Source organism: Coturnix japonica, chromosome 1, assembly GCF_001577835.2.
Source record: "Coturnix japonica isolate 7356 chromosome 1, Coturnix japonica 2.1, whole genome shotgun sequence".
In the NCBI taxonomy this organism is placed as follows: domain Eukaryota; kingdom Metazoa; phylum Chordata; class Aves; order Galliformes; family Phasianidae; genus Coturnix; species Coturnix japonica.
In genome coordinates, this window is record NC_029516.1 from 83,050,554 (window position 1) to 83,076,314 (window position 25,761).

The 25,761-nt window shown below is 40.6% G+C and overlaps 1 protein-coding gene and 1 long non-coding RNA gene across 6 annotated transcripts in view; one reads left to right on the forward strand and one right to left on the reverse strand.

The window, feature by feature from the left end:
* Positions 1-5,320: 5,320 nt before the first annotated feature.
* Positions 5,321-25,761, reverse strand: part of HTR1F (5-hydroxytryptamine receptor 1F) — a 109,722-nt gene continuing 89,281 nt past the window's right edge. Inside the window, exons 3-6 of one of the 5 annotated variants that reach the window (XM_032448369.1) lie at positions 22,695-22,806; positions 16,090-16,176; positions 13,752-13,889; positions 5,321-10,336 (exon numbers count right to left, since the gene is read on the reverse strand). In XM_032448369.1, the coding sequence (XP_032304260.1) occupies positions 9,198-10,298 (1,101 nt within the window). In that variant the 5' untranslated portion in view covers positions 10,299-10,336; positions 13,752-13,889; positions 16,090-16,176; positions 22,695-22,806 and the 3' untranslated portion in view covers positions 5,321-9,197. Of the gene's footprint in view, positions 10,337-13,751; positions 13,890-16,089; positions 16,177-22,694; positions 23,646-25,761 lie in introns of those variants that run through there. The other 4 variants (XM_032448375.1, XM_032448371.1, XM_015879926.2 and 1 more) reach the window with 4 other exon arrangements.
* On the forward strand, positions 16,174-22,700 carry LOC107322190. Its single transcript, XR_004309293.1, has 3 exons — positions 16,174-17,486; positions 20,758-20,862; positions 21,161-22,700. It is a non-coding gene; the product is annotated as an uncharacterized LOC107322190 (long non-coding RNA).

Sequence of the window (25,761 nt, forward strand, 5' to 3'; positions counted from 1 at the left end):
GTTTTATTTTTGTTTGTTTTTTTTTCCCCAAAGACTATTTATTAAAAGAATGAGAATAGGATAAAGGGTCTATATAGCAGTCTTCTTCCAAATCCTGACAAGTATGCTTACGATCTGTTTGAAGTCTGCTCTGTCTGCCTCAGATGTGACAAGGAAGATAACATTCAGATTCTGTAGCTAATGTCTGCAGGCTATTTTAGTTATTCCAAAACCATCTCTTGAAGAACCCTTTTCTTTCCACCACCTGAAGAGATCTTAGACGAAATCTAACTCACTAGACTAAAGTCAACTTTTAACAGTATCTCCATGGACTTTACAATAGGAATTCCATAACCTTCTGTTCAACTTCAGAGTGAAGATGTGATATAAGGCAAGGACAGCTGGATTAATGCTGGATGAGTGCAATCTTTTGGTTATAGAACTTCCAAACTATTTCAGAGGGAAGATTTGGAAGGTATAATTGTCAGATCTGTGCAGTTTCTGGAGATTCCAGAGTTGGTTCAGAATGGATTTAGACAATGTTGTGTTGAGTTGTCTTTATTTATGGGTGTGCTCACTGAGCAAACAATACTAACTGCAAAGAAGTTGTACTCTGTCCTGCAGTTTGGACTCATGGCTGGTTGAGACAAGCCGAGAAATGTTGGAATGATGTGTGCAGATCATGCTGAGGCTTTCTTTTAACATAAACAGGCTGCTGGTTTCTGTAAAGTACCCAGCATGATGATTTAGTTTGGCATAGATCCCATAGGATCAACTAGCAAACAAAGTAGTTGAAATGATGAACTTACTCTCTGAACAGCTCAGGTCTGTGAACAGCATAGAGAAGGCGATGGATGCTGTAACAAATTCTCCTTCTGGTTACAAAGACCAGAGCCTTCTGAAACATATTCATGCTGGGCTGCTCTGTTGTTCCAGCAGCACGATGCTAAGCAAAAGGAAAACTATACCAATTGTTCAGTGGGGAATTTTCCTTGCACCAAAAAGCCCTCATGGGACTCAGGACTGCCTGTGCCTTAACACAGCTTAAGGACAGCAGCCTTTATTGTAGGCGATACTTGCATTTACATTGACACAATGCCAGGATAAAAGGTCTGGCAGATTCTCTGGCTATGTGTGTGAGCTTGCCTTTTGCTTCTTGTAGAGACCTCAGCCCTGTGGATTTGAGGGCTAGCACATTGCTGTGGGCTGGTGTGTCCCTGCCTTATGTTTATGCAGCCACAGGCAGAGGGGGCATGAGCTCACTTTTACAGAAGGAGATCTGTTGGCAAGATGGGCACCTTCCTGGGTGCTGGAGAGTGGATTTCAACCCTTCTGGGTGTCAGCACGCCATGTCAGCTGTGTGGCTCACCGTTAGTCTTCGCTTTATTTTCTGGACACTGGGGAAGCTCTCGTCCTGTTATATCTCTAACTAACTTTGTTTTAGTGCAGGGGCTATGACAGATACCTTCTTAATGTAGAGGGATTATTTCATATCTTCGATCTCCTACAATGCTAATGATATCATTTGATCTTCCAGCAATGAATCTCCTGGAGATATGTTTGAGTGAGAAGATCTCCTCTGCTAGAATGTTTGTCTATGTCATATAGTGACAGAAAGAAATAAGTTGGGACAAGGGAAAAAGGACAAGAGTTTACTTTGTATTTGCTGATTATATGGTGAAATGCTGTAAGTAGAAGGAGTCCCTATGATATTTCTGCATCATTTTTTTTTGTCTGTGTGATAGTAAGAGAGAACATATGGGACAGAAAAAAAAGGAGAAGGGATGTTGACAGAAGCAAAGCAGTTGGAAAATCTGCCGTCTTTCATTTTCACTTTGCAAAGCAGCTCAAGCAGCTCGTATGCTTCCTATATTTAAAAATAAAAAGTAAAAATTCAAGCTTTGAGTGAACGGCATAAATGCTTCTAGGTTCGCTCTCTCGTTTAATAATGTTTGGATGAGAAGGAATGGTCTCAAGTTGTGCCAGGGAAGGTTCAGGTTGGATATTAGGAAACATTTCTTCTGCTCCCCTGCGAGGCTCCGCTGGCTCAGCGGCTCGGGCCGTGCGGAGCTTCCCCAGGGCCGCTAGGGGGAACTGCCCGCCCGGGAAATGGTGGCCCGGCCCGGCTTGGATGTATCGGTTGTAGGTGATAGCCTGGTGGATAATGCTCTGCTTCCAGTAGTGGGGGAACTTCGGGTTTGGGATGACGCCAAATCTGCTCTGCTACTCCGGTTCTTCTTTAAAAGCTACTGGGGCTTTTAAAATCCCAGCACTTACAATTCCTCAGTCTCACTGGTTGTATGTGCCTACAGCTGACCAGTGTTGTCACACTGATTCTTGAGCTTTCACTCCTATGTACATTACCTAGGCAGAGCTCATGCTGTAGTGCTGATAATGATAAGACAAGGGGGATCAGTTTTAAACTAAGACAGGAGAGATTTAGGTTAGATATTAGGAAGTTTTTCACACAGAGGGTGGTAATGCACTGGAACAGGTTGCCCAGAAAGGTTGTGGATGCCCCATCCCTGGAGGCATTCAAGGCCAGGCTGGATGTAGCTCTGGGCAGCCTGGTCTGGTGGTTGACAACCCTGCCCATGGCAGGGGAGCTGAAACTAGATGATCTTTAAGTCCTTTTCAACCCAGGCCATTCTATGATTCTATGATGCTGCGCTCAGCTCATGGGACATGTCAGGCAGCTTCAAAATGAATTGTGCTTGAGCTCAGCTCAAGCAAGTTTGTCTCAAGGCCCCCTGGCACTGTGAGGAGAAAACTGCTCAGTCTGCCTCTTCCTGTTCTCCTGCTTCTTCCCCTTTTCTGATTTGCTTTGATTCATAGCTCTTGTTTTCTTCTGTCAGAGTACGCAGTCAAACAAAGGGAAGCCTGAAGTCCTGCTCCTGGGAAGGAACAACCCCATGTTCCACTGCATGCTTGGGAATAGCTGTGTGGAAGGCAGCTTTGCAGAAAAGGCCCTGGGATCCTTGTGGACATCAAGTTAAACATAAGCCAGTGATGTACTTGCTGCAAAGAAGATCAACAGGCTACTGGGCTGCATTAGAAGTACTGTTGCCAGCAATTGGAAGGGGATGATCCTTTCCCTGTGCTGTTGAGGCTACATCCGGAGCACTTGAGTCCATTTCTGTGCTCCTTACTACAAGAGACACAAGGACATAATGGAAAGAATCCAGTGAAGGACCACAAGGTGATTAAGGAACTGGAGCATCTCTGACATGAAGAAAGACCTGAAGGACTCGGACTCTTCAGTCTAGAGAAGGTAAGGCTCAGGGACCATACCAGTGTGTATCAGTGCTTGAAGGGCAGGTATAAAGGAGACAAAGCCAGGCAGGCTCTTTTCACTGGTGCCGAGACAGGGCGAGAGGCAATGGGCACAAACTGAAACATGTGATCTTCCATATGAATATCAGGAAATGCGTTTTTCACCGTGAGATATCACAGAGGTGTTGTGGAGCCTCCATCCTTACAGATACTCAAAAGCTATCTGCACATGGTCTTGGGCAGCATGTTCTAGATAGCCTCCAAATGTTTGTTCCAGCCTTGACTATTCTGTGGTTCTAGAAGTAGACTGGGAATCTTTGGCACTCTCAGACCTCACGCAGTGAAAAGTGCTGAATGCACTGTCCCTTGACTTCTGTTTTCCTACCTGTAAAACTGTGAAAAGACCTACCTTTTTACTGCAGATAAGTAATTAATATTTCTTCTGCGCTTGGGAAACAAGTTGGGAAAACCTGACAAAATTAACAAAAAGACTGATAATAAATGCGGTTAGAAACAATCTAGTTGTAATATAACTCGTCTGTGAAAATTAAGGTCATGCTTACTTGTTATATATACGTCACTTGTTTGGAACACTGGTTTGGGTTCAGTTTACTTGCTGTCAAAGTAGTTGTGGAAGAAAAATCCACACCAAACCCTTGCCTTGAATTTTTATTATCTTAAATTCCTATCTCTTTGCATTTACCCAAGTTGAAACCTGACCTTGACAGAGGAGGTTTATGATTAGAGGAACATGCAAACCCTCTACTGATCAGGATTGATTCAGCACTGTCTTACAAATCATGCCAGGGCAGCTGACAGAGCCCAGCTAAGTTAGGATAGAAAATAAGTGTCAGGAACTAATCAGCTGACAGAAAGGGCCATTAATACCAAGCTGGACTTCCCTAGCCAGGGAAGACAGCCCAAATACTGGACTGCTCTTCTTTTTACTAGCCAGTGTTGAGTAAGCTTGCTATTGGCATTCTCCTGGAAGGGATCTCATTTTCACATGGTAGAGCAGCAGTGCTGGTCTGCGTTTAGCCCACCTGGTCCTCAGTCTGGTCAGGCTGCCTTCTGGCTACCTCCCAAAAAGGAAATGGAGGTGAAAGCTTTTGGCTGCTTTTGTTGTGGGTAAAGACACAGCTTTGCTCCTGCTGGTTAATGGTGTGTGTTTGTAGAGGAGTTATCTCCTGCTGACTATCATTTTAGAAAAGGTAGGTGTGCAAACTGAGTGATTTCTTATTTCATGGCTCTGGATCATTTTATGCAGCTTTGTACTGCGAAATGCAGAAAACTGGGCTTAGCCAAAAGTGAGTTGCTTAGCAGACGCTTGCTGTCATACAAATTAGACACAGCTTTTGCATCTTGGAGTACTGCCAGCAAAAAGCTAGCTGCTGCATTAAGTGTCTACTACCACTCATGATCCAAACTGAAAGCAAGGAAATTAATCACTTTTCTAGCTTCACCTTAGTAGTTAGCACATTGTGTGGCATTAAATGTGTTTTTTGTCTTTAAAACACAAGCTAGAATATACTGCTCTGAGTTTTGAATCAATGAGTGTATGGGGAGAGCAGGAAAAGATTTAATTTAGCAAGAGAAAGTATTGTGCATTTGCAGAATCTATCTCATTTTAAAATGGAAATAGATGTTAATTTTATTAGTGCTGTTCATCTGCTAGACAGGAATTCATACCTTCAAAACTAAAGTTTAAATAAACATGTAACTTGAAGAGTGGATGCTGCTGATTTGAACTACTAGTGTTTAAAAATAGCAGTGTTCAGTAAACACTTTCCTTGCCTTTTTACTCTGCCTCAACCAAGTCAACAACTCAACATGAAGTAAACAAGGGGATTTTAGAAAATTCAGAGTTCAGCAATTTCCTGAGGATATAAGGTTTCTTTACATCATTGCTGTCTGCTGTGAGAGGGTTTTGACACTTGAAGGGCTGTGTGGGATTGAATTGGTAACCTTGACTATTCATGCCAATGCTGCTGACTTCTGCCTGTTCTGTACTCTGTTGTCTTTATCTTCTTAGCCAAGCTCTGTATCACCAAGGCATAGATCTATTTTTTTTCTTTCTTTCATTCTTTATTTATTTACTAAATGGTATCCAGAAACCCTAGGTCGTAGACATGTTTATTTTTATTTTAAAGGCTTATTCTTGGCTGAGGACAGAACAGCAACAAAAGTTAGATATTAGGCTTCTCAGAAGACAAATGGAAAATCCTAAAGAAAAAATGTCTGCTTAATTAATTCATTTCAGGACTGTGCAGGAGAGGAGATAGCAACATATTGCTGGTATTTTTAATAGTTCTGATATTGGTAGTACTGCTCTGCAGCAGCACTTTCCAGAAGAGGAATGGGAGAGAAAACAGCAGGTAATGCTCACTGCTTGGAGTGCTGGAATGCTTGCAAGCATTAGGTTTATGCTCAGTCCTTACAGGTCTGCTACAAGGGACTCTTCATGTTTTTCTTGCAGCCTTTTTAGTTTGATCTGCAGAGCTCTAAAAAACCCTTATTTTCTATAGCTACAGGGGTGATTTTCTGTTTCCCTTCTCCAAAGGAATCTGAAATACAAAGGCTAGATAGGAACATGTACTTGCCTAGAAGTAATGTGCTGAGTTTGTAACTACTGGAGAAAATAATTTGGCAGATACTTATTTCTGTGTACCTCCCTAATGCTAAGAACAATTAGACACCAGCTGAAGGCAGTGATTGCCAAAAGCACATTTGGATGAGGTGGGTGTTTCTGGGTGGTACAGTCATGCATTAACAAGTGTGACTGCGTCACGAAAACAAAAGTGTATTCATACCCCAATCCTTATGTAGGAATGTGTTATCCTCAAGAGGAAAGGACACCATTTGGTAGGGAGGGAAGGAGGACTAAGCACAGAAAAATGAGGTGTATTTAACTTCTTACTGTTGGTAAAAATGTCTACCTGAATTGGACATAGCATTCATAGCTACTTCTGGAATCATCCTCTGTGAAAGATGAAGTGGGAGCAGGTCAGCTGCTCCAAATCCAGTTCTCCAAGTGTTAGAAGAAATCTAAATGGATGGGCGGTTGGGCAGTGAGCAGCAACTGGGAGGGCAGCTGCAGCAGAGACAGAGGTCCAGGGAGCTTTGTCCAAAGCAGAGGTAGATGGAAAATCTTTCCCTCCAATACATATGCCCTCTTCTGAGGAATAGAGTTAAGAAAACTGACTTTTTTTTTCTTCCTTTTTTTTTTTTTTTTTTTTTTTTTTTCCCTTATTATTCTATTTGGAGGACTGAACTCCTATGAGGTAAAGAGCTGATTGTAAAAAATAAATCTTAGTTCTAGTGCATAAAATCTTGCAGTCTCTCTCTTGCTTTTTGAATTCAGTGATAAGCTCCAGTTGGTGCCTGTGTATCTTGTGGGGAAGGGAAGGGAAAGCTGCATCCAGCAGAAACCTTAGCCATTATGCATCTTGAAAGAGAGAATTAGAGGTTTTCTTAGCACATCACATGCACAGATAGATGCTAAAGATGAAATGGTACTGAGTGGGGATGTGTAATGAAGTGTTTGTCAGTGTGGAAGCTTCAGACACCAAGAAATGATGGTCCACAGGCTGTAAGTGCTTTTAATGAGACAATTGCCTGCTTACTTGCTTAGGTTTCTTGTAGTTGCATCTTCCACCACTGGGGTTTTGAAGGATGAGTGCATAGAGCTCAATGAGAAGGTTACAAAGAAAACCCACTCTGCATTTTGAGAAATATTTAGAAGCTTAATTGGTTTCAGAGCATAATACTGTTGACAGTGCATAAATAAGAGCTATTTTCTATTTATCTACATACTGTTCCATTCTTTGAGCTTTATCTATTGTGAGTATCTTCAGTACCTTTTCTTCTCAAAAGCAACCCTTATTTTTACTTCCAATCTGCTTTCACAAGATGTTGTCAAACATTTTAAGTGTAAGAGGAAAAATAGCACACTTTACCCTCCAGCAGGTTTATGGGAAAGAGCAGGGGGAAAGGAAGACTTGGCTTTAAATATCCAGTGTTAGTAATTAAAAAAAAAATAATAAGGTAAACAGGTCATCAAACTTAAACATTTCACTTGGTTTTCCTTGTGGCCTTCTGCTAATTTGGTAATCGTTTGATGAAGCTGAGTTCTGTGGCTCTTTCTGGATACAGCAGAGCACAGCTGATCCTTAAAACAGTTGTTTTCTTTCAGAATAATATAGCCATCGCTGAGGTCACAGGGGCTGTCACAGCTGTACTCTGACTGCAGAGTTATCAAATGCATTATTTTATGTGGCATACAAGCCAAATTACATGCTGCCGCATCCTAGCGCCTTCAGAATTTAGCTGTGCTTCTGCTGCACTAGAGCTACATGATGTGACAAGTAAGCTTTCCACTAACTTCCTGGCAGGGTTAAAATCAACAGTAAAACAAATACATGGTTTCTAGTACTTGTGAATAATATCTCATTTGGATCTTGATGTGAAAGGAGAATACAGTAAATTTCAAGTGACAGAAACAAATTAGTTCAATTTCTCAGGTCTCAAACCTCATCATCTTTCATGAAACACCTCTGACAGCTGTTGTGGCAGCTTGTATCTTGGGGGGAAAAATACAAGCTGGAGTGCATACGAGGTCCGTTCAGCTTTTCTGGGACTGGGGACCATGCTCTGGGAGAAGCAGGGTTTTGGAGGAGCCAGCCCATGAGCATCCTGTGGGATTGCTCCTCAGTCATATACTGCAGACTGAGATTGCTTCCCTACCCTTTCTGGAGAAGGGCTGCAGAGGCTTCTTTGGAGAACCACGCTGCCTAAACTGTTTTTTAAGTTAATTAAATGTCTAACATGACAGGGAAGAAGGTGCACAGCCTTAGTGCTTGAAGCACAGTTGAGAAAAGATGTGGGGACATTATACTTCTGGGGGTGGAGAAGCACGTGCTGAGCTGGAACTTAATTTGGTGGCTCTAAACCAAACCTCAGAAAGCCAACCACCATCAGCAAGGATATGGGGGCTCCGGCACAAACTGCATGGATAAGTTTGGTACTCAGAAATATAGAGGGGTTGTGCCTGGACAGGCATGTGAGATAAAGATGAGGTCACGAGCTGGGATTATCTCATGTTTCTAACAATAGTAGAAGGACAACCAGCTGCGTTTTATGAGATAAACTCTCAGTAGACCCTACTGAAGTGGAGTCCCAGAGCACCAGGCTCTAAGATCCTAAACACTGGAGGTGCACTGACTACCATGCCATTCCCTTGGGGCTATGGCCATGTATGTCTTGGGTGTGCAGTGGCAGAGGGCACATGATATTGCCTCACTGTGAACTACTGGACTGTGAAAGTGTCTGGCCTGCCAATGGGGCATTGCAAGGGCATAACACATTAAAGGGCAGGGCTGGAGCAGAACTTAGCTAGTCGACATAGTATGATGCTATGAATATTTAAAGCTGCCACCCTTTGTTCAGAATAGCTTGTCTCTGTGCTGAAGGCCTGTGCTACACGAATAGAATTACGGGGTTGCATTTTCCATCTTACTGACAGTAGGGACCAAAATCTGTTTGTCGTTTACTTAAAACTTCATCTGTCACTTAGGGTTGCTTTTTATTTATTTTTTTCTTCTTTTTAAAAATGTGTTTCTTTTATCTGCTTCAAGAGTGTATATTTTCTTTATATTTAATGTAATACCTATATGCTTCAGACTAAGCAGCTCTGCAAATGCCAGCATAGTCAGGGCTGCAATGAGTATATGCTGCCTCTTTCTTCAGAGCAAAACTGATCCTGAAAGATCCATCTCTTTAAAACTTGGGCAATTTGTGCTCCCAGTGCTACTTATACAAAAGAGTCATAATGTGAATGCAGAGTCTTGGTGCTTTTCCTTAAATACAACAAAGGTGATCTCAGTTATATAAATTTATACATGTTAAAAAAAACAATGAGTATGTTTTGCTTATATGAACAAAAGCTATTAAAGATATTGCCTACACCGCACAAGCTTCTGGAAGGCTTTCTTGAAATCTTCATTAAAGATTGTGTAGATTAGAGGGTTAATAAGGGAATTAATGTATCCCAACCATGCTAGGAAATTAGACATGTCTTCTGAAATGTGACATCTTTCACAGGTGTTCACAACTACTTCCTTTACAAAAAAAGGGAGCCAGCAGATCACAAATGCCCCCAGGATCAGACCGAGAGTAGTTGCTGCCTTTCTCTCTCTTGTACTAGAGATTCTCTGTTTTTTCCAAGACTTCTCATGCTTAGACTCAGATCTGGGGCTTCGTATGCTGACATTGATTTTTTCACAGTCCACCAGTGGATCTGATGTCTTCTCCATTGTGCTGGGCATTGAAGTCAATTTGGTGCTTCTCTCACCTGCGTCCAAAAGGACTTGTCCATTTACCTCCTCCCTGACTATCCTGCTGACACTTCTTCTGTGAAATGTCTTTGCTGCTTTGTAAATCTTGTAATAAAGGATCAGAATCAAGGCCAGGGGGATATAGAAGGCGCCAAATGTAGAGTAAATGGTAGAAACAATGTGGTCATGTTTGATGATGCATTCATCCTCCCTGCTGGTTGTCTGGTGCCGCCAAAACAAAGGCGGCATGGAGATAAAAATGGATATGATCCATACTACTGCAATCATGATACCAGCATGCTTTGGTGTCCTTTTCCGTGCGTATTCCACAGCATCTGTGATTGCTCTGTAACGATCCAAAGCAATGGCAGAGAGATGCAAGATGGAGCACGTGCAGCATGTAATGTCCACACTCAGCCAAATGTCACACACTACTTGCCCCATGATCCAAGTCTCCTTTACAATGTAGACAATGCTGAAGGGCATCACTAGGACTGCCACAAGAAAATCGGTCACTGCAAGAGAGCAGATCAAATAGTTGGCAGGGTGGTGAAGTTTTCTTGTCACAATTATTGCAGTCATCACCAGAGAATTGATGGCCGTTGTCATTAGCGCAAGCACAGACAGAGTAATGGAAATGAGAATCTTGGATGTCACCCATTTGAATAGTTCTTCTGATGTACTGTTTTGTTCTGTTGAGTTGATTAAATCCATGTTCCCTTTTAAAGGTGATCTTTACCAGTAGAAGCTACCTGTTGGAAAAATAAAAATATGCATCTTAAGTTTGCAGAGAATCTTCCATTTGTCATCTTAAAAGACTATAGGCTCCAAGCCTACAGGAAACTCAAACTTATTGTTAGAAATGATTCTGGCTCCAAATGGAGATTTTCTTGGCTATCGCTATGCGGGATGCTCTGCCTCTTTCTCCTTGGTCACACTTAAGTGAAGGTCATGTTTGCAAAACAGGGGAGAGAAGCATGCAGTGGTCCTGAGATGGTAGGCACTGCCCTGCAGGGTGATGCAAATCATTGTAGGGGACAACCACATCTGTTCCTAAAGCAAGAGAGTGACATTAGTGCTGCCTGCAGGGTGCAGAGCCAGGCCTCCTGCTAATTGCTTATTCCAAATGGATTATAGTTGGTTCTTGAAACTGATTATACATGGGCAATCTTGTCCTAAGGTAAGTACTAATGTTGCTTCTATGCTAGTGCAATCTACACTGCTGAGCGTAAATACCATTGAAATACATGTAATTGGTAATTTACATTAGCAATGTAAGTACCATTGAAAACCTTAATTTACAGGAATTTAGTGAAATAATTCTTCTCTCTATACAAACGTGCTTTTTCCTATCAGTATGTGACTCCCTGCTTGTATAGAGAAGCATGAACTCTTTCACTTGAGGCACTGTTTTCAGGAGGAAACAGAAAAGTGAAAAAATGTAGTAAAAGAAGGAAATGGAACAATTATGTATTGAAAATTGCTGTCTTCTCGTGTCTCTCTAAAACTGAACAGCAAGCAGCGGAATATATCTTCAAGCTTCAGATGGCTGACTTCTCATCTAACTGAAATATATGTTGATTAGACTTATGACAGTGTCATCACTTTTCCTCAGGTTTTGCTTTTCTGTGGCTGCTGCCATAGTAAACTGCCCAGAACTTGAATGCTGGTTGTTCTCATAGTGGCTATCTTTATGGAAACAGTACAATCCCTGTATGGCTCTGCAGGGAGTAAAAGGCAGGGAAATACTGATAAAATGAACTCTTGGTTATGTTCTGGAGAAGTGCTGTTCCACCCTGTGTTCTTATCAAAAAGGATTTCTGAGCACTCTGTAGTAGGAACTGAAGTAGGAGTTCCTAACTTGTTTGGACTAGAACTTGTAACTCACAGGAAGAAGATCAGGTTGGGTTTCACCCTTCTTGTGTATGGAAATTCTGCTGGGTGAACCTCTTGGTGGTTTCCTCTGTCCAGTTCTGGACTAGTTGTACTAGGAGAGTGTGTTGTGCTTCTGTAGCACTTGGGTGCTATGGGTAGTGAAAAAAAATTAATTATGTGACTTCCCCCCCAGGAAAAATGAGCATCATTAGCATAAGCTAATTTAAGCCTTTAGGTATTGTGATGAAATGGCTTAAAAAACCTCATATATTATATATAACCTTTAGTCCCTTGGACCAATTTTGTTTGATATTCTAACCAGGGCAATGCTTAATGTGCTACCGGGGTGGCTTAAAAAAGGTTTTTATCATTGCTTGACCCCAACCCTTAATTGCATGGAAGGACAAGGAGAGGAAATACATTTTATTTTGTGTTATGTACAAACACTGAGCAGAATCTTGTCCTGTTTATGAGCTGATTACAGCATGCATGTGCTCTCTTTCTTTTTCCATGCCCCTCTCTCTGAACTTGAAATATACTTCACATGTATAAAAATATATCTTTTGTCATGCCGGTGTCACCTTAAAACCTTCTATATCCGCAGTAATTGCTCGGTTGCAGATATTTTTGTATCTTGAATTCTGCCTTCCAGTGAAGGAATAGGCAGACATAGTATTATCTAGTGAATGCTCAACCTCTGCAAAAAAAAAAAAAACAACCCACAACAACTTTATCTCCCTCCTTGTAAAAAAAAAAAAAGTTTATTGGGAGAAGCTGAGTATTCTGTTGATATCCAGCAGTTGATCGTATTTCCGAACAGCAACTCATTACTGTTAATTACATTATAAATTTCTGGCTCTTTAAATATTAGTTCTTAATTGCAAGCCAAAAACAATTTAGATATAATGAAAGATGATTAATAATTTTTGAAAGATTATTCACTCCGCTAATACAGAGTAAGGAAAATAGTGTGTTCACAGAAATGGTGTGTAGGAATAAGTAGGTTTCCTTATAGTGCAATGATTTGGAGGCTATTTGTAAGTGCAGTGACAGCAGTGCTCTTACTTGGTTCTCTCTGTCATTTTCAGATATTCATCTGGTGTGTTCTGATTTCATTCAGGCTGATACCATGGACCCTCAGCAGAATTGAAGACTGCCATCCCAAGGATTCATTGCTGCTGTTATATAGATACTTGTGCCAGGGTCTTCTGTTTACAGGAAGGATGTAACCCGCTCTTTTCTGGTAGCCATTTGGAAGTACAACTTTTTTCTGTGGGGAATGTTAGGACCTTCAGAACCCCAGCAGCAGGTGCCTGGGGCATTCACTGTGGGCAGACCAAGGAGCATGGCTCCAAGGGACTGAGCACATTCTGGATCTGAAATATACTGGAGGAGGAGGAATAACTCATAAGATGTTTAGGTTTTGCAGTTCAAGTCTCTGTTAACTGAAGTTATTTATCACCGAAGGTCACAGCAGACCTATTTCTAGAAACACATACCATAAATTACTGCAAAATTACAGATAAATCAATTGAGCTAATAACAACTGAAGATAATACAGAGTTCTGCCTAACAAGCACCCTCTCAGGAGAAGCCCGGGCAAATAGATATGCTTTGAAGCATGCCCTGAATATCAATATAACACATGAAGGAAACAAATTTCAGAGTCCTAGAGAATACGTGCTTCCAGCTTAGAAATGCACAAATCCATTTATTGCTTGAACACAGAGACTTTGATTTGTTACAGAATGGTAAAATAAAACAAAAGAACAACAACAAAAAGAAAACCTGAGTCCATTTCTGTGCCTTCAATGCAAGGCACAGATGTTGCGTAATAAACCTGCATTTGGTGCTTTTCTTAGCCATGTTACCAGTCTAAAATCCCTGTGTTGGTAAAATGATCCACTGTAGTAAGTTTTCAGTCGAGCACTAACAAAGACGATGCTTGCTTTTATTTTTTGGACAGCGCTTCAGATTCTTTCAGCCAACAGAAATAGTACCAAATGGTTAAACTGACAAACTCTGAAAGGCTTAGAAAGTTACCACCTCAGATGTGTCTACTGCCATGTTACTGTAAAATTGAGAGGAGGAAGGTTCTACTTCCTCTGAATCAGCTGAAATGCAGAATTGGAGGGACTGCTCACTCTACCAGAGAAGGAGAACTTGCCTTGTGATGCTGGGTACTGTTAGAGTATTGTGAGAAGCAGTGAGAAGGTGTTAACCTCTGGCAAAGAGGCAGAGTAGAGTGCAGAAATAGCTCCTGTCCTCACCTCCCTGCTATAATCAACTCACCTTCATGTTTCCTACTGAGGCGACGTGAATTGCAGCATGCTGGCTGGCTTTGGTTCCTTGGGCACATCTCCCTGCAGAAGTCTGTGGTCCTTCTTGTGCTACTCCACCAGCATTACCAGGTGCTCTGTGTTTTCCAGCCTGCAAAACACCAGATACTTCAGTCCTGAGTGTGATAACCCAGGTAACAGGGGATCAGGGGAGTTCTGTTCCTGGGGCAGCTCCTGCAGAGGTACCAGCAGATCTGTCTCTCAGCTCCAGCTGGTAACAGAGCAGAATGCTCAGTAAAACCTGCATGGGGAGTGGGGCTGGTGCATGGTGGGGGGGTTAGTCTGTGATGCTCTCCTCTTTTCATTTGCCATGTTCTCTTCTTAGATCTGTTGGGTTGCAGTGTACTCCATTGCTGCTTGCCAACCCTGCTCGGAGGATATCTTCCCTACTTGTTGTCATCAAGTCTGTAGCAACTGCTGCATTTACTTATATGGAAGAATGATGTTCAGAAAGTAATTATGCATTCCTTGCTGGTGCTTCTAGTGATGAACTTGAGGGTTTGTTGCTGTGTGTTGTTTTTTTTGTTTTGTTTTTTGTTTTTTTTTTTTTCCTTGTCTCCTTTTGGAGAATTAGTCACTCATCCGAGTTTGCTCTTTATTTTGTGCCCCTCTGCCATCTGTTTTAATCTAACTGATGGGGATAAGGAGGGGAAGGGGAAGACAGTCCCCTAGCCAGCTCTCTGAGAGGCAGGAAGGAGGAGCAGCAAGAATGGCATAGTTCATAGTGTGACAGGATTGCTTATGTAAAACAGTAAGCGTGCCTTCCAAATGCAGCTTCAGTTGTTGGGTAGATGGACAGTGAGCGTGTTTTGAATTTGAATATTTTGGCTGGAGAATGGGAAGCATTCAAGCATTCTTAATATTGCAAGGGGAGATAGCAGTGCTTCATCTCTGTAGTTCATTGGATCACAAAACGGTTCCCTCTCCAGTTTGAGGCTGATCTGAATCCACAGTTCAGACCTCTCAGGGCAGTGGTCTGGGTGTAGTTGTCCTGGGAAACAGTGCCCTGTGGCTGCTGTGTGAATAAATGTCTGTGAGAAACAAAGCTGTGTCTTGGCATCCCACCCTCTCTGTGAGTGCAACAGTCTGCAGTAACTCTGCGCTGATAAATTCCTGTGTAACTGTGATCAGCACTCCATCTATAGAAGTACATATCCCATTGGGTGGGTGGTCAGGATCTAAGCTTGGACCCTCCAGATGTTTAATTTAGTTTGCGTCTACCAAACAGTTTGAAATCTTTTCAACCAAGAAAAAATATCTGTATTAGAAAAGGATGGTTGAAAACTTTTCCTTCCCTAGAGCTGGATGAGAAAGAAAAAGTAAGTTTTTGTTTTTTTTTTTATTATTTTGTTTTAAGTTTCGAGGGTTTTTTTTTTGTGTTTGCTTTGACAGTGAATCAAAGTGATTATTCACCCATCTCTGTCTGCAATTTGTACAGCTAATTTTGTATTGTGCAGGAGTGACTTGCTTTCGTGTATATCAACTAAATTTATACCACAAAGGGAAAGGACAGAATTAATAACAAACAGTAATAATAACATATTTGTGTATGTTTCAAATCACTGCCCTTTGGATAAAGATTTGAAACCTGCAGGAGTGATAAAGCTGTGTTGGAGCAAAGAGGTCGAGAGGTAGCATTACTTCCTTTGAATGGTAACAAAATGCAGCCTTGTTTCTCCCACTTCCCACTCATCCATATGCTTAAGGGCCAAGTGTTCTTTGGCAGCCATCTGAAAACACATGCATGCACTGCTGTAAGTAAAAAACCTTCCTAATTGATATGCCTACCTCTGAAAGTCTAGTATGAGAAGGGGTTCAACTTTGAGGAAAAAGGTCTACTAAAGGCTTGTCAAGCTGAAAAATCTGGCAATAATCTTGTGCTTTTATTAAATAACAGTAATAATGGTGCACTTTGGTTAATAAGCATTTTGGTGGAATGCCTCCTATGTTACCTGGCTTGGACAATGTGTGCACCTTTTGTCTCGCTTCCTTGGATTTTGGTCCTAATTCAATTAGTCAGATTAGTCACTTGTAGCTCACGGGAGTTTCTGATTCTATAATAGGCTGTGTCAGCCTTTTCCAGGCTTTATCTAACTTGTTTTTTATTATAAAAACTGTGAAAGCTTTCATTGTGCTTGAAGAAACTGCCTTGTTTACTCTGGGACAGTAATAATACAACCTATCTTCAAATTTGTCTGGAACAGATCTCTATTTCAAGTTGGAAAATAAGAAAACGTTGTTGTCAAACCTGGGCCAGCAATAGTACGTTTTTGTTTCTGCTATGTGCTCACCAAGACAGCTCTCAAGAAGAACTGGGCTCAGAAGAATGGAAGAGGAGCAAATGTGACAGGTTGGTGTTATCCTCTGCAGCAGGGATTCTGCACAGCAAAAATAACATTAAGAATCTGTGGTTAATTGCTTCAGTTTGGAGAGATGGCCAAATTCACAAAATCTGCAATCTTACCTCTGCCCTTTGCCTATATTTTTTGTCTTTCCATCTGCCTTTCTGTCTGTTTTTCCTGTCTTACTACATACTTCCCAGTATTTTGCCTCATACTTCTTGTTACAGTGTCATCTCTATTCTGGCTCTTATGTCAAGATCGAAGGTCTTTCCCTAGGCTTTGTTAGCCATTTATGATTGAATAGGCCTATCACTCAGTAAAAAGTGTGCTGGGTTTGTGCTGAGCAGCAGTTCTCTAATGCCTTCTTTATCAGGATAAACTGATACAATTTGGGCTATTTCCTTTGAGTCATGAACCTGGAGTTCTGGCTGAGAAGTATTTTAAGTAAAACAAATAGAATCAGTCCTTAAATTGATGGGCTTGGGAAGTGGGAGCAAGTGTAAAAGTCTCAAAGTAGAAGTGGAATTCAGAATATTTTTTACCCAGTCTCCCTGGAAAGGAATGGGAGAAAAGGAGTCTAACATGCTTCCAGAAAAACAAGCAGGATGTGCTGAAAGCTTTCTTAAATAGATGCTTTTGGAAGCTTTGTTTAGAGGATATTGCCACTACTATGCAAAGGAGAATATGCCACGGAGGAATGACACAAGAAATTGTGTCCAGCCCAAAATACTGACATGGTATGGACTCCTGGAAGAAGCAAGTGGAGGGTGGCCTTTCTAAGGTACATAATGCACTAATCTTCCTTGGAACTGTTATGCTGAAGTTCAGCGTGGAAAAAGTGAACTTTGAGAACAAAGGTGGAGCTCTTTAGGTCTTTAGGTGGAAGACTGGAGAAGTCTTGTTAAGTGCATCTGAGATACTTGTGTAGAAAGTGTAGTTGTCAGATAAAGTCTCAGCCTGGGAATGTGCCCATGGGTTTTCATTTCAGAAATAACTACAGTGTCAGCAAGGCAGACGGGCTGAATCACTGTGCTCACACTGGCATGTGGTGGACTCAAAACCACACAGTGTAGCAGTGCTTTCTTCCATTTTACAGCTTTCAAATAACCTGCAGCTGTCAAGCATGCATTTCCCTTTACTGAATGTCATTATTGCATCACAACATGCTCACTGTTAGAAGTACGCGTGTTTAAAATGTCAGCTATGGGTTGGTCTGCATAAAATCAGAACAGTGAACAGGAGAGCTAGGAGGATGAGGGAGCCAGAGGGGGGAAATCTGATGGGGAAGCTGGGGGAAAGAATCTGAAGAAGGGAGGGAGCACCTGCTGCATACTGCTTGCATGCATGTATGTTCCACAGCGCTGTTCAGTCACACTGAATGTATGCAAATACAGTGACTTCTCATAAGAGCAAGGATGCCAAATAGCTCATCCATGTAGTATCATGGAAGCTTGCATTCAGGACTTCCAAGCAAGCTGGCATGCTGCCTTGACAGGGAGCAGATCTGCTGAGTGAGGAGGGCAGGCAGGCAGCCAAAGTAGCCCAGCACTGTGCCCAGACCAGAGGAGCTCTGGAACTGGTCTGTGGCTCCTGGGGCAGAGCTAGCTGCACCACTTCTGTTGGGCAATGGCTGTCTCCATAGTCAGCTGGCATCATGGCTTGTTAAATAATTCCTGGGAGACTTTGGCCTTGAGCCTATCCTCATGGCTATAACACTTTTAAGAAAGCTAATAGCAGCAGAATAGTGTTAAAATGTGTTCACACTCCTAATTCAGAATGAAGATTTAGCTTCCCCAGGAAGCTTCCTGGATGTGTCGGGTCTCCTGTTGCAGACACTTCCATTGCTGAATGAGGCCTTAAGCTCCGTAACACTTTGTGAACTTGTATTCCTTCTTGATAGGCAAATAATGGGCTGTCACACACAGCTTTTTCCTCTGCATAATTCTAATGAAGCTGTGACACTTGACAAACAGCACAAATGACTGTGAATGGCTGCTTAAAATTAAAGCAGATGAATCAGAATTAATTATGAAAAACGGAGTTATTGTTGTCCCAGGAATTTAGTTGTTTAACACCTTACTATTATTAAATAGCCATTGTTTAACAAGATTATCCAGCTTCAGTTGACCCCCAGAACTTATTAGGATTACCATTTCAGAGCCTTAAATGCTTTATCGATAAGAAATTGTTTCCAAACAAAGTTTCAAAGACTGTTATTCTCTCCTCCTCTCCAGCCCCCCTTCAAAATCAAGTGATATTGCTTTTCTAAAATCTTTTAAGAAGTAACTTTGTGATTATGAAAACCTTCAGTACCGTAGATAAATTTAGATGTTATTTTATACTAGGGGTGCTTCTAGTCAGCACTGCAGCTCTTTGTTTTCTACGCAAGGAAAAAATGTGTAGCTTCAAAAGATGGTTGAGCAAAGTTATCTTTTAGATTTAGATTATAATATTTACATAAAAAAGCAAGAATTTTAGCAGCTCTTTTCTCCTTAAGCTATATGCTATGAAAATGAAGTTTGTCTTTTTATGTGATAAGGCTATTTATCTGTAATATTGATGTGCACTTGCAATATACTTCAAAACATTTCACCAGGTCTGTTTTCTAAAAGGAGTTTTGTAGCATTTAAAAAAATAATATTTTGGATCAGATGAGGACAAGTAAAGTTAATTTGATGGTGAGCAGAAGCATCAAACTGTTTTCTCCTTGTTGCCCAAATCCATAGAACTTAGATTAATGCTCTGAGTTGCTTTAGGAGAGCTCAAAAACCTCTAGTACATTCTCAGCAATGGCATGCTTTCTGTGGTCTCTGGAGTTTCTGAGAGAGAGAAAATAAGAAAATAAGCTTTCACAAAATAACATGGTTAAAAAGCATTGGCAACGAACAGTTGCATAATGGTTAATATCCCAGACATCAGAGACTGGAAGAAGCCTGGAAAAATCAAAGGCAAACACTTCTTTTCTACATAGCAGAGCATCTTTGTGCTTTGCACTTCTGGAAATGTTGAATTCCTTTCCCTGGCACGCTTGCAGTTGACCTCTTGCACTGGGAGGTTGTTGGATTTAACTATGAGCCATAGCATGCTGGATTGCTTTTCTTTCAGGAGACTGAAAAACATCAAATTATAACTTTGAATCTCTGCTAAAATTCGTCTTTGTCTTTACCCTTTGAAGCTGTTGAAATTTAAGGAAAAAAGCTTTTATCAGCACCACACTGTTGGCAAGTAATTAAAATGTAGTGTTTCACATTGTATGCCTTTATGCATATAGATATTGCATTCTGTTTTTTGCATATCATTCAACGTTGTATATTTCAAGAAGCTATTGCAAATCATGTTTTCTTTGTGTTTAACATAAGTCTTTACTCTCTGAAGCCAAAGAATATTTTAACGTTAACTCTTTCCTCACATCTCTATACTTCCTTGCTCTTTTTTCTAATTTCAATGTTTCCCGTTTTTTTGTCACTAAATATTGAAATTACATTCTGGGATCCTTTTACCTCCATGTTTTGATTCTAAATTTTTGGGACATAGCTAGGTCATATAAAATCTTTCCCTGCATAATCCGAAGATTTAGAAGCTGTTTTAAAAAGCTACAGCTCTAGCTGTATCTAGAAAGTGTCTTCAGATCAACTGACTGAAATATCTATGGCTTCAAATAAAACTAGGATGTCTGTAGAGAAATAGCCAGACTGCTATCTGATGACCGTCTAAATTTATACGGAGCAACCATCTCTATCAAAACACCTTTGTGATATGTTTAAATTCATAAGCTTGAGATAAATGCACACACACACATATGTATGATATGTACATTATATATATACATACAGTATGAAGTTGAAGTCATCATAAAAAATTTCTTGCTCAGTCTAGCAGGGCACATGAATCGGCTTTTGCCTACTTAATTTGCTATGGTAGGAAAAGTTGCTGGAATAGAAAATTGATGTATTGGCCGGTATCCAAATAAATCAAATATATTGTCTTTACTTTGAAGCCCTTTCTGTTCCCTAGTTGTTTGACTCCAGTTTTTGAGGATGAGAAGTTCCAGCAGCATTAGCTGCGGTTCCTGGGTTTGTTGCTGCTTCACCTCTACTGCAAAATCTATTATTCTTTCTGGTAATTCAGATGGATTGCATTAGGCCAAGCATGTAATCCTAGTGTTTTCCTTCTGCAAGTAATTTATTCTAGTCAATTTGTTCTCTCTATTTCAGATTTTTTTTTTCCTTCATTAGAAGGCGTATTCATGTAGTTAATTTAAGCCAATGCAGCTAAAATTGTCCACAAATCTTTGAGACTGCTGGATTGGTTTATTTTATTAACATTATACTGATACGTATTTCTAAAAACTCCAGTATGACCTGATTTGTCTGCAGTGTTGACTGTCAGTGCTCTAAATTCACTACAAAGCATATAACACTGCATGAAGAAAAACTTCATAAATCTCATGAATATAACCATCTATGAATCGATTAGCCTAAAATTAAATTGTAATTAAAACTTCCCAACAAACTATGAAAAACAGCAGCTTTCAGAAAACATATGACAAGTTTGTATCACAAAAAGGAAAAGTGCTCTGAAAATACTTAATGCCCCATATTTATTTATTTCTTTTAGCTAGCAGTGGAAAAATTGTTGCAGACCTTTAAACATCAAGAAGACTTCTCCTGTATCACAGCTGTGGACTAAACATAACATGGAAAGTAAATGCAGGACACTTAAGTAAGAAACAAAACCAAACCAAACCTGACCAAGAAAAATAAAATAATCATCCAATATAGTACAGAATCATTAGATTAACCTTATGTCATGATGAAAAGCGTTGCTGTAAGATGTGCTTCAGGTACACTTAATGGGATCAATAGGTTTATGTTCTTATTGCACTGAAATGGATAAAGCTTTTAATTTAGATAAATGGGTGCCTGACATGGTCTGTTTTTGTAGTATCTGTTGTGTTTATGCTGGGTTTTGACTTCAGTGGATATTAAAAGATAATTGTGTTTTTTTTTTTCCTGTACAGAGTAGCGGTGAAGTTGGATGCCAAGAAAGAAGTATGTTCTTCGTGCAGATGATGCTTTGCTTCTACAGCAATATCCAGCAAGAGCAGCGGATCTGTTAATAGCTTTCCATTGGCAGCACAGAAAATTAACTAGGGGGAAAAAAACTTAGAGCCAACACCATGCCCTTGAATAGCCCCTTTCCAACAGCACTTTATGGCTTCTCCTTAGCAGAGATTTCATAAATATTGAGGATGTATTTATCATCACAGATCGATGTCAGCTGTAGTTAGGATGGAGATGTACTTCAGTCTGGGCAGAACGTAAGTCATTTGTGGCAAAAAAAATAAATAAATGATGCAATGGATGGGAACTTCTTTGCTATAAGAACAGACTGAGAGAGCTGAGGCTGTTCAGCCAGGAGAAGAGAAGATTCCAGGGAGACCTGAGAGTGGCCTTTCAGTATCTAAAGAGAAGACAGAGTCTGTTGTGATGGGACAAGGGGAAATAGTTTGAAACTACAAGGGGGGAGAATGAGATTGGATATAAATAAGTTTTTTAATGATAAGGATGGTGATGTAGTGGCAAAGGTTGCACAGAGAGGTGGTGGATGTCACAAAGACATCCAAGGTCAGGCAAGGACAGGGTTCTTAGCAGCCTGATAGAGCTGGAGATGTCTCTGGACTCGCTTCCAACTCAAGTGATTGTATGATTCTTTGACCTTGGAGAGAACAACTTGTCTATACTATGTCTTCCTTTGTGCTCACAGCTCTCTTCCAGAGGAAGGCCTTCTTGATGGTTGGATCTTATATGTCACCCAGCATAGTCATGTTGCAATAGTCTCATGCTATCATTTTATTGCAACTGTCCTGTAGGTATGGCATAGTCATCTATTCCCCCAGATTCCTTCTCTGAAGGAAGACTGTTCATCTGTCTGCTCCTTTTCCTGGCTTGCCTCCATCTGCTTCTGAGCACTGTGGCAAAGTGTGCCTCTTTATGCTTTAAAAGTAGATTGGGTAGGTTGGGTTAAATGCTGGAGACTGTTATTCAATTGTAAGTTGATATCTGTGCCAAAATTGTTCTAGAAAGTTCCCAGTTGGGTGTTGGGGCAGGGCAGTGTCACACAGGGTTCCTTCTGTTACTTCAGGGCTGCAAAAAGGCCAGGAGATCTGGGACAAATTACTTAATTTTCTCCATATATATATAAAGAATGCACCAAATTTGTGCTTTGCAGCTATACTGAAAACTTTCAGCTTTCTAATGGCCGTTGAGCTGATGCATTGAAGTAATCAATACAATATGCTTAGGCTGGGAAATATCTTGTTCAAATAACTTGTTATAGCCTGTAGTTGTTCTCTGATCTGACTGTGGGCCTGTTCAATTGGAGCCATTTAATTTCATCAGAAGTTTCTCAGTTGTTGTGGTGTGGAATGTCATTAATGACCCTCAGAAGGATGCTCAGTTTAAAGACATTAGCACAGTCAAAAGCTTACACATTGCTTGAGATAACCTTGAAAAGACAACCGATTATTGCAAGTTTTGTTCTCTCTTACAAACCTGAGGTGAATAGCTGGAGCCTCAGGGGATCACTATTAGCAGCACTGCATTCAGGAAAGCAACTGATCCTTCTGTTTTCTCCTCTCATCCCCTCCTGGTGGGACAGCTAAATCTGTTGTAGGCAAAGAGATTTTCTTCCTCAGATATAGCAGGCATTTTGAGAATTAGTTAAATGTTCATAAGCCCATCTTCACCAGATATTTGTTTCTACCCAGTAAAATAAATGCATTACAGCTGAGGCTTGTTGCCCTGAGCCATGGACAGAATCAGACCTGTTTTTCCCTGCCTGGCTGAACACTTGCTGGCCAAGGGTTAAGGTCTGTTAGCCTTAAAAGCTGTTAAGGAAAGAACTGATTGTTTCTTAATAATGCAGTGCTGGTAGCTTTATTTATTTATTTATTTCTCCAGCAAGATGTCATTAAATATCTTTTGCTGCTATGACAGTTATTGCAGAATATCTCAGAGAAGGGTATTGACCAGCCTTCAAAGTACAAGGGGTTGATATCTTGGAGATTTTTTGCTGACATGTAAGAGCAGAGAAGAGGTACTTGTGACCTTTTATTCATCTACTGAGAGTGTGCTCTCCTGAATTTTTGTGTGGGTAAGAAGTATGCCTTGGAAGGAAGCTCAGCTGTGTCACTGAATGTATTGTGCTAACAAAAATCTGCAGTACAATTGTTGAGAAGAGATATCTATATAGGAAATTGGTGGCAGGGGCCTTGTTACTTGCTCAATTCCATAGCACGACAGCTATTTTCCAGTCTGGAACTAAAACATTAGTTTCTTTGACTGCAACTAGATGTTCTACTTCCACTGTGTAAAAATTATAATAATAGCAATTATTTTTTTCAGGCTTCTTCATCTGCATGTATTGGCTGCATTGCAGGTTCATACTAAAAATAGTGGTAAAAACTATGATGACTTTCATATAGAAATGTATCTTTCTAATCTCAGTTTACTGTGGATCATGATTACTGCACTTGCAATTTAAAAGCAGTTCTCTGACACACCTTTCACTGTTTTTACATAGGAGGCAACTGCCTTTGAAAAGCTTAAGCTATTCTATTAAGCGTTTTGATGTGTAATATCAGAACAGATAGACTTAAAAGTAACTGCCTTTTCGGTTGTTAAAAATGTTGCTTGGACCAATATTTGGATAATTTATCTATCAGAGAAGAGACTGATGAGCCTAGGAACTTCTTACTGTAGTAAAAATGTCAGTCCATGCCATTCTTGCTGTTTCAAGAATTCGCAAGAGTCTACTGCCCTTTAAGACTATTTGAGCATAACATAAAGACACATTCAGATCCTGTGTCCTCTTCAATTGTGATATTTATATTCCTACGTGTATGCTTCAGACACTAGAGAATTAATCATTCGGTTGGTAGGCTCTGAGGAATTCAAATATCTCCTCCTAGACCTAGTTTTGTGTGGCTTAGAAATTGTTTTACCACCTATATGGAAGCTTCTAGTGCTATTGCTGTAGTCATATATACAAGAATTTTTTGAAAAGACAACCAAGACTGCCTATATTTATTAACTTCAGCCAAAAGGCATAGAATCAACTGCTTATTTCTCCTAAAGCTCTGTTTATGGCCAGGGTAGAGCACATAAAAGTGTCCCAGACTCCATGAAAGAGGATGAAGAACCTCATCCACCAATATCTTGAGAGACTTTCAACACCCAATTGACTTCCTGCATATTTTTAAAGGACATTTAGTGTTGGTTAATTATTTAGAGCAATTGAGTACCAGCCTTGCTCTTGGGAAATAAGTTACACTTAAGTATCTCAAATTGTAGAGATTTAGTAGAACTGACATTTAATAGCATTTCCCTCATCTGCTGTATTGCAAACACTGTGTCAGGAGTTATGCTTTTGTTTGATTGTATATTCAGACTTAATGATACCTCTGTTTCTGTAGGCACTACTGCAGTTTTCCCACTTTTCCGTATGGTGTTAATGAAATGAACTTTTTCTATACAAGGGGTGTAGCCCTTCTTTCAGTGCATAGAATTACAGCAGAAATACTAGTCAGTGGCAATAGAAAGATCACGTAAGTGCATGTCCATTTATCCAGATTTCTTACGCGTTTCACAGTATCACAGTCTCGTGCGGGTTGGAAGGGACCTTAGAGATCATCGAGTCCAACCCCCGGGATTTGAGCCTCCTGTGTAGCAGAGCGGCACTTCTACCACTTGTGCCACAGGGGGATTCAAACCCAGGCCTCCGGTGTTGCAACGCGGCATTGCTACCACTGTGCCACCGGAGGCACAATTTGATCATCTAGATTATCAATAGCACACAATATTTTGGGTTATTGTTATTTTTAATATTAGCAATAAAGAAGCTGCAATTCCACCCTCCCAGACCCCTGCCAGAAGCTGATGAAATTAAAGCCAAGTTTTTTGTCTTTTGTCTTAATTTAAAAGCAGTGTACAAAATGATTGCTCTAGGTAAAGTAAGTAGTTGGCTTTTTCTCTACTGTTACATTTGTAGTTCCGGGTTCTTCTCTGTCCATACAGGCAATACAAGGCCTCAAAATTCTGTTTCTACAGTTTTCAGGGTGTCTTTCCATGCAGTCTGATAAAGTGGTCCGATCTGGCTCTTTTTCCCCATCCATACCAATAGGCACGGAAATATGACTCACTGCTGCCAATTGCTGTATGGCCTTCAAGGAGTCTGAGCGATGAGCACCGTCCATTAACTCTGCAGCAGAAAACTCAGCAGCAAATCATTCCTGATGCATCTCCCAGGTAGAATCCCAGGTAGAAGGGCTTTTCTTTCTTTCTTTTTTTTTCTTTCTTTTTTTTTTTTTTTTTCCCCCCCCCACAGTGCTTCTGAAGCACAAGGTAGAAGCCCAGCCTAAATGTGCTGAAATGTTACAGATGCCCTTGTTAGCTCTTATTTAGATTTCTTGAGGACTTCTTTTAGTGGAAAAAGCATACTGCTTGCCCTATGAATGCAAGGTGGAATACAGACAACTTTGGGATACTAAACCTGTAGAAAGAACTGAGTGAAAGTGTAACGGGCAACAAGGTTACTGAAAAGCCCTTAAAGATAAGGAAT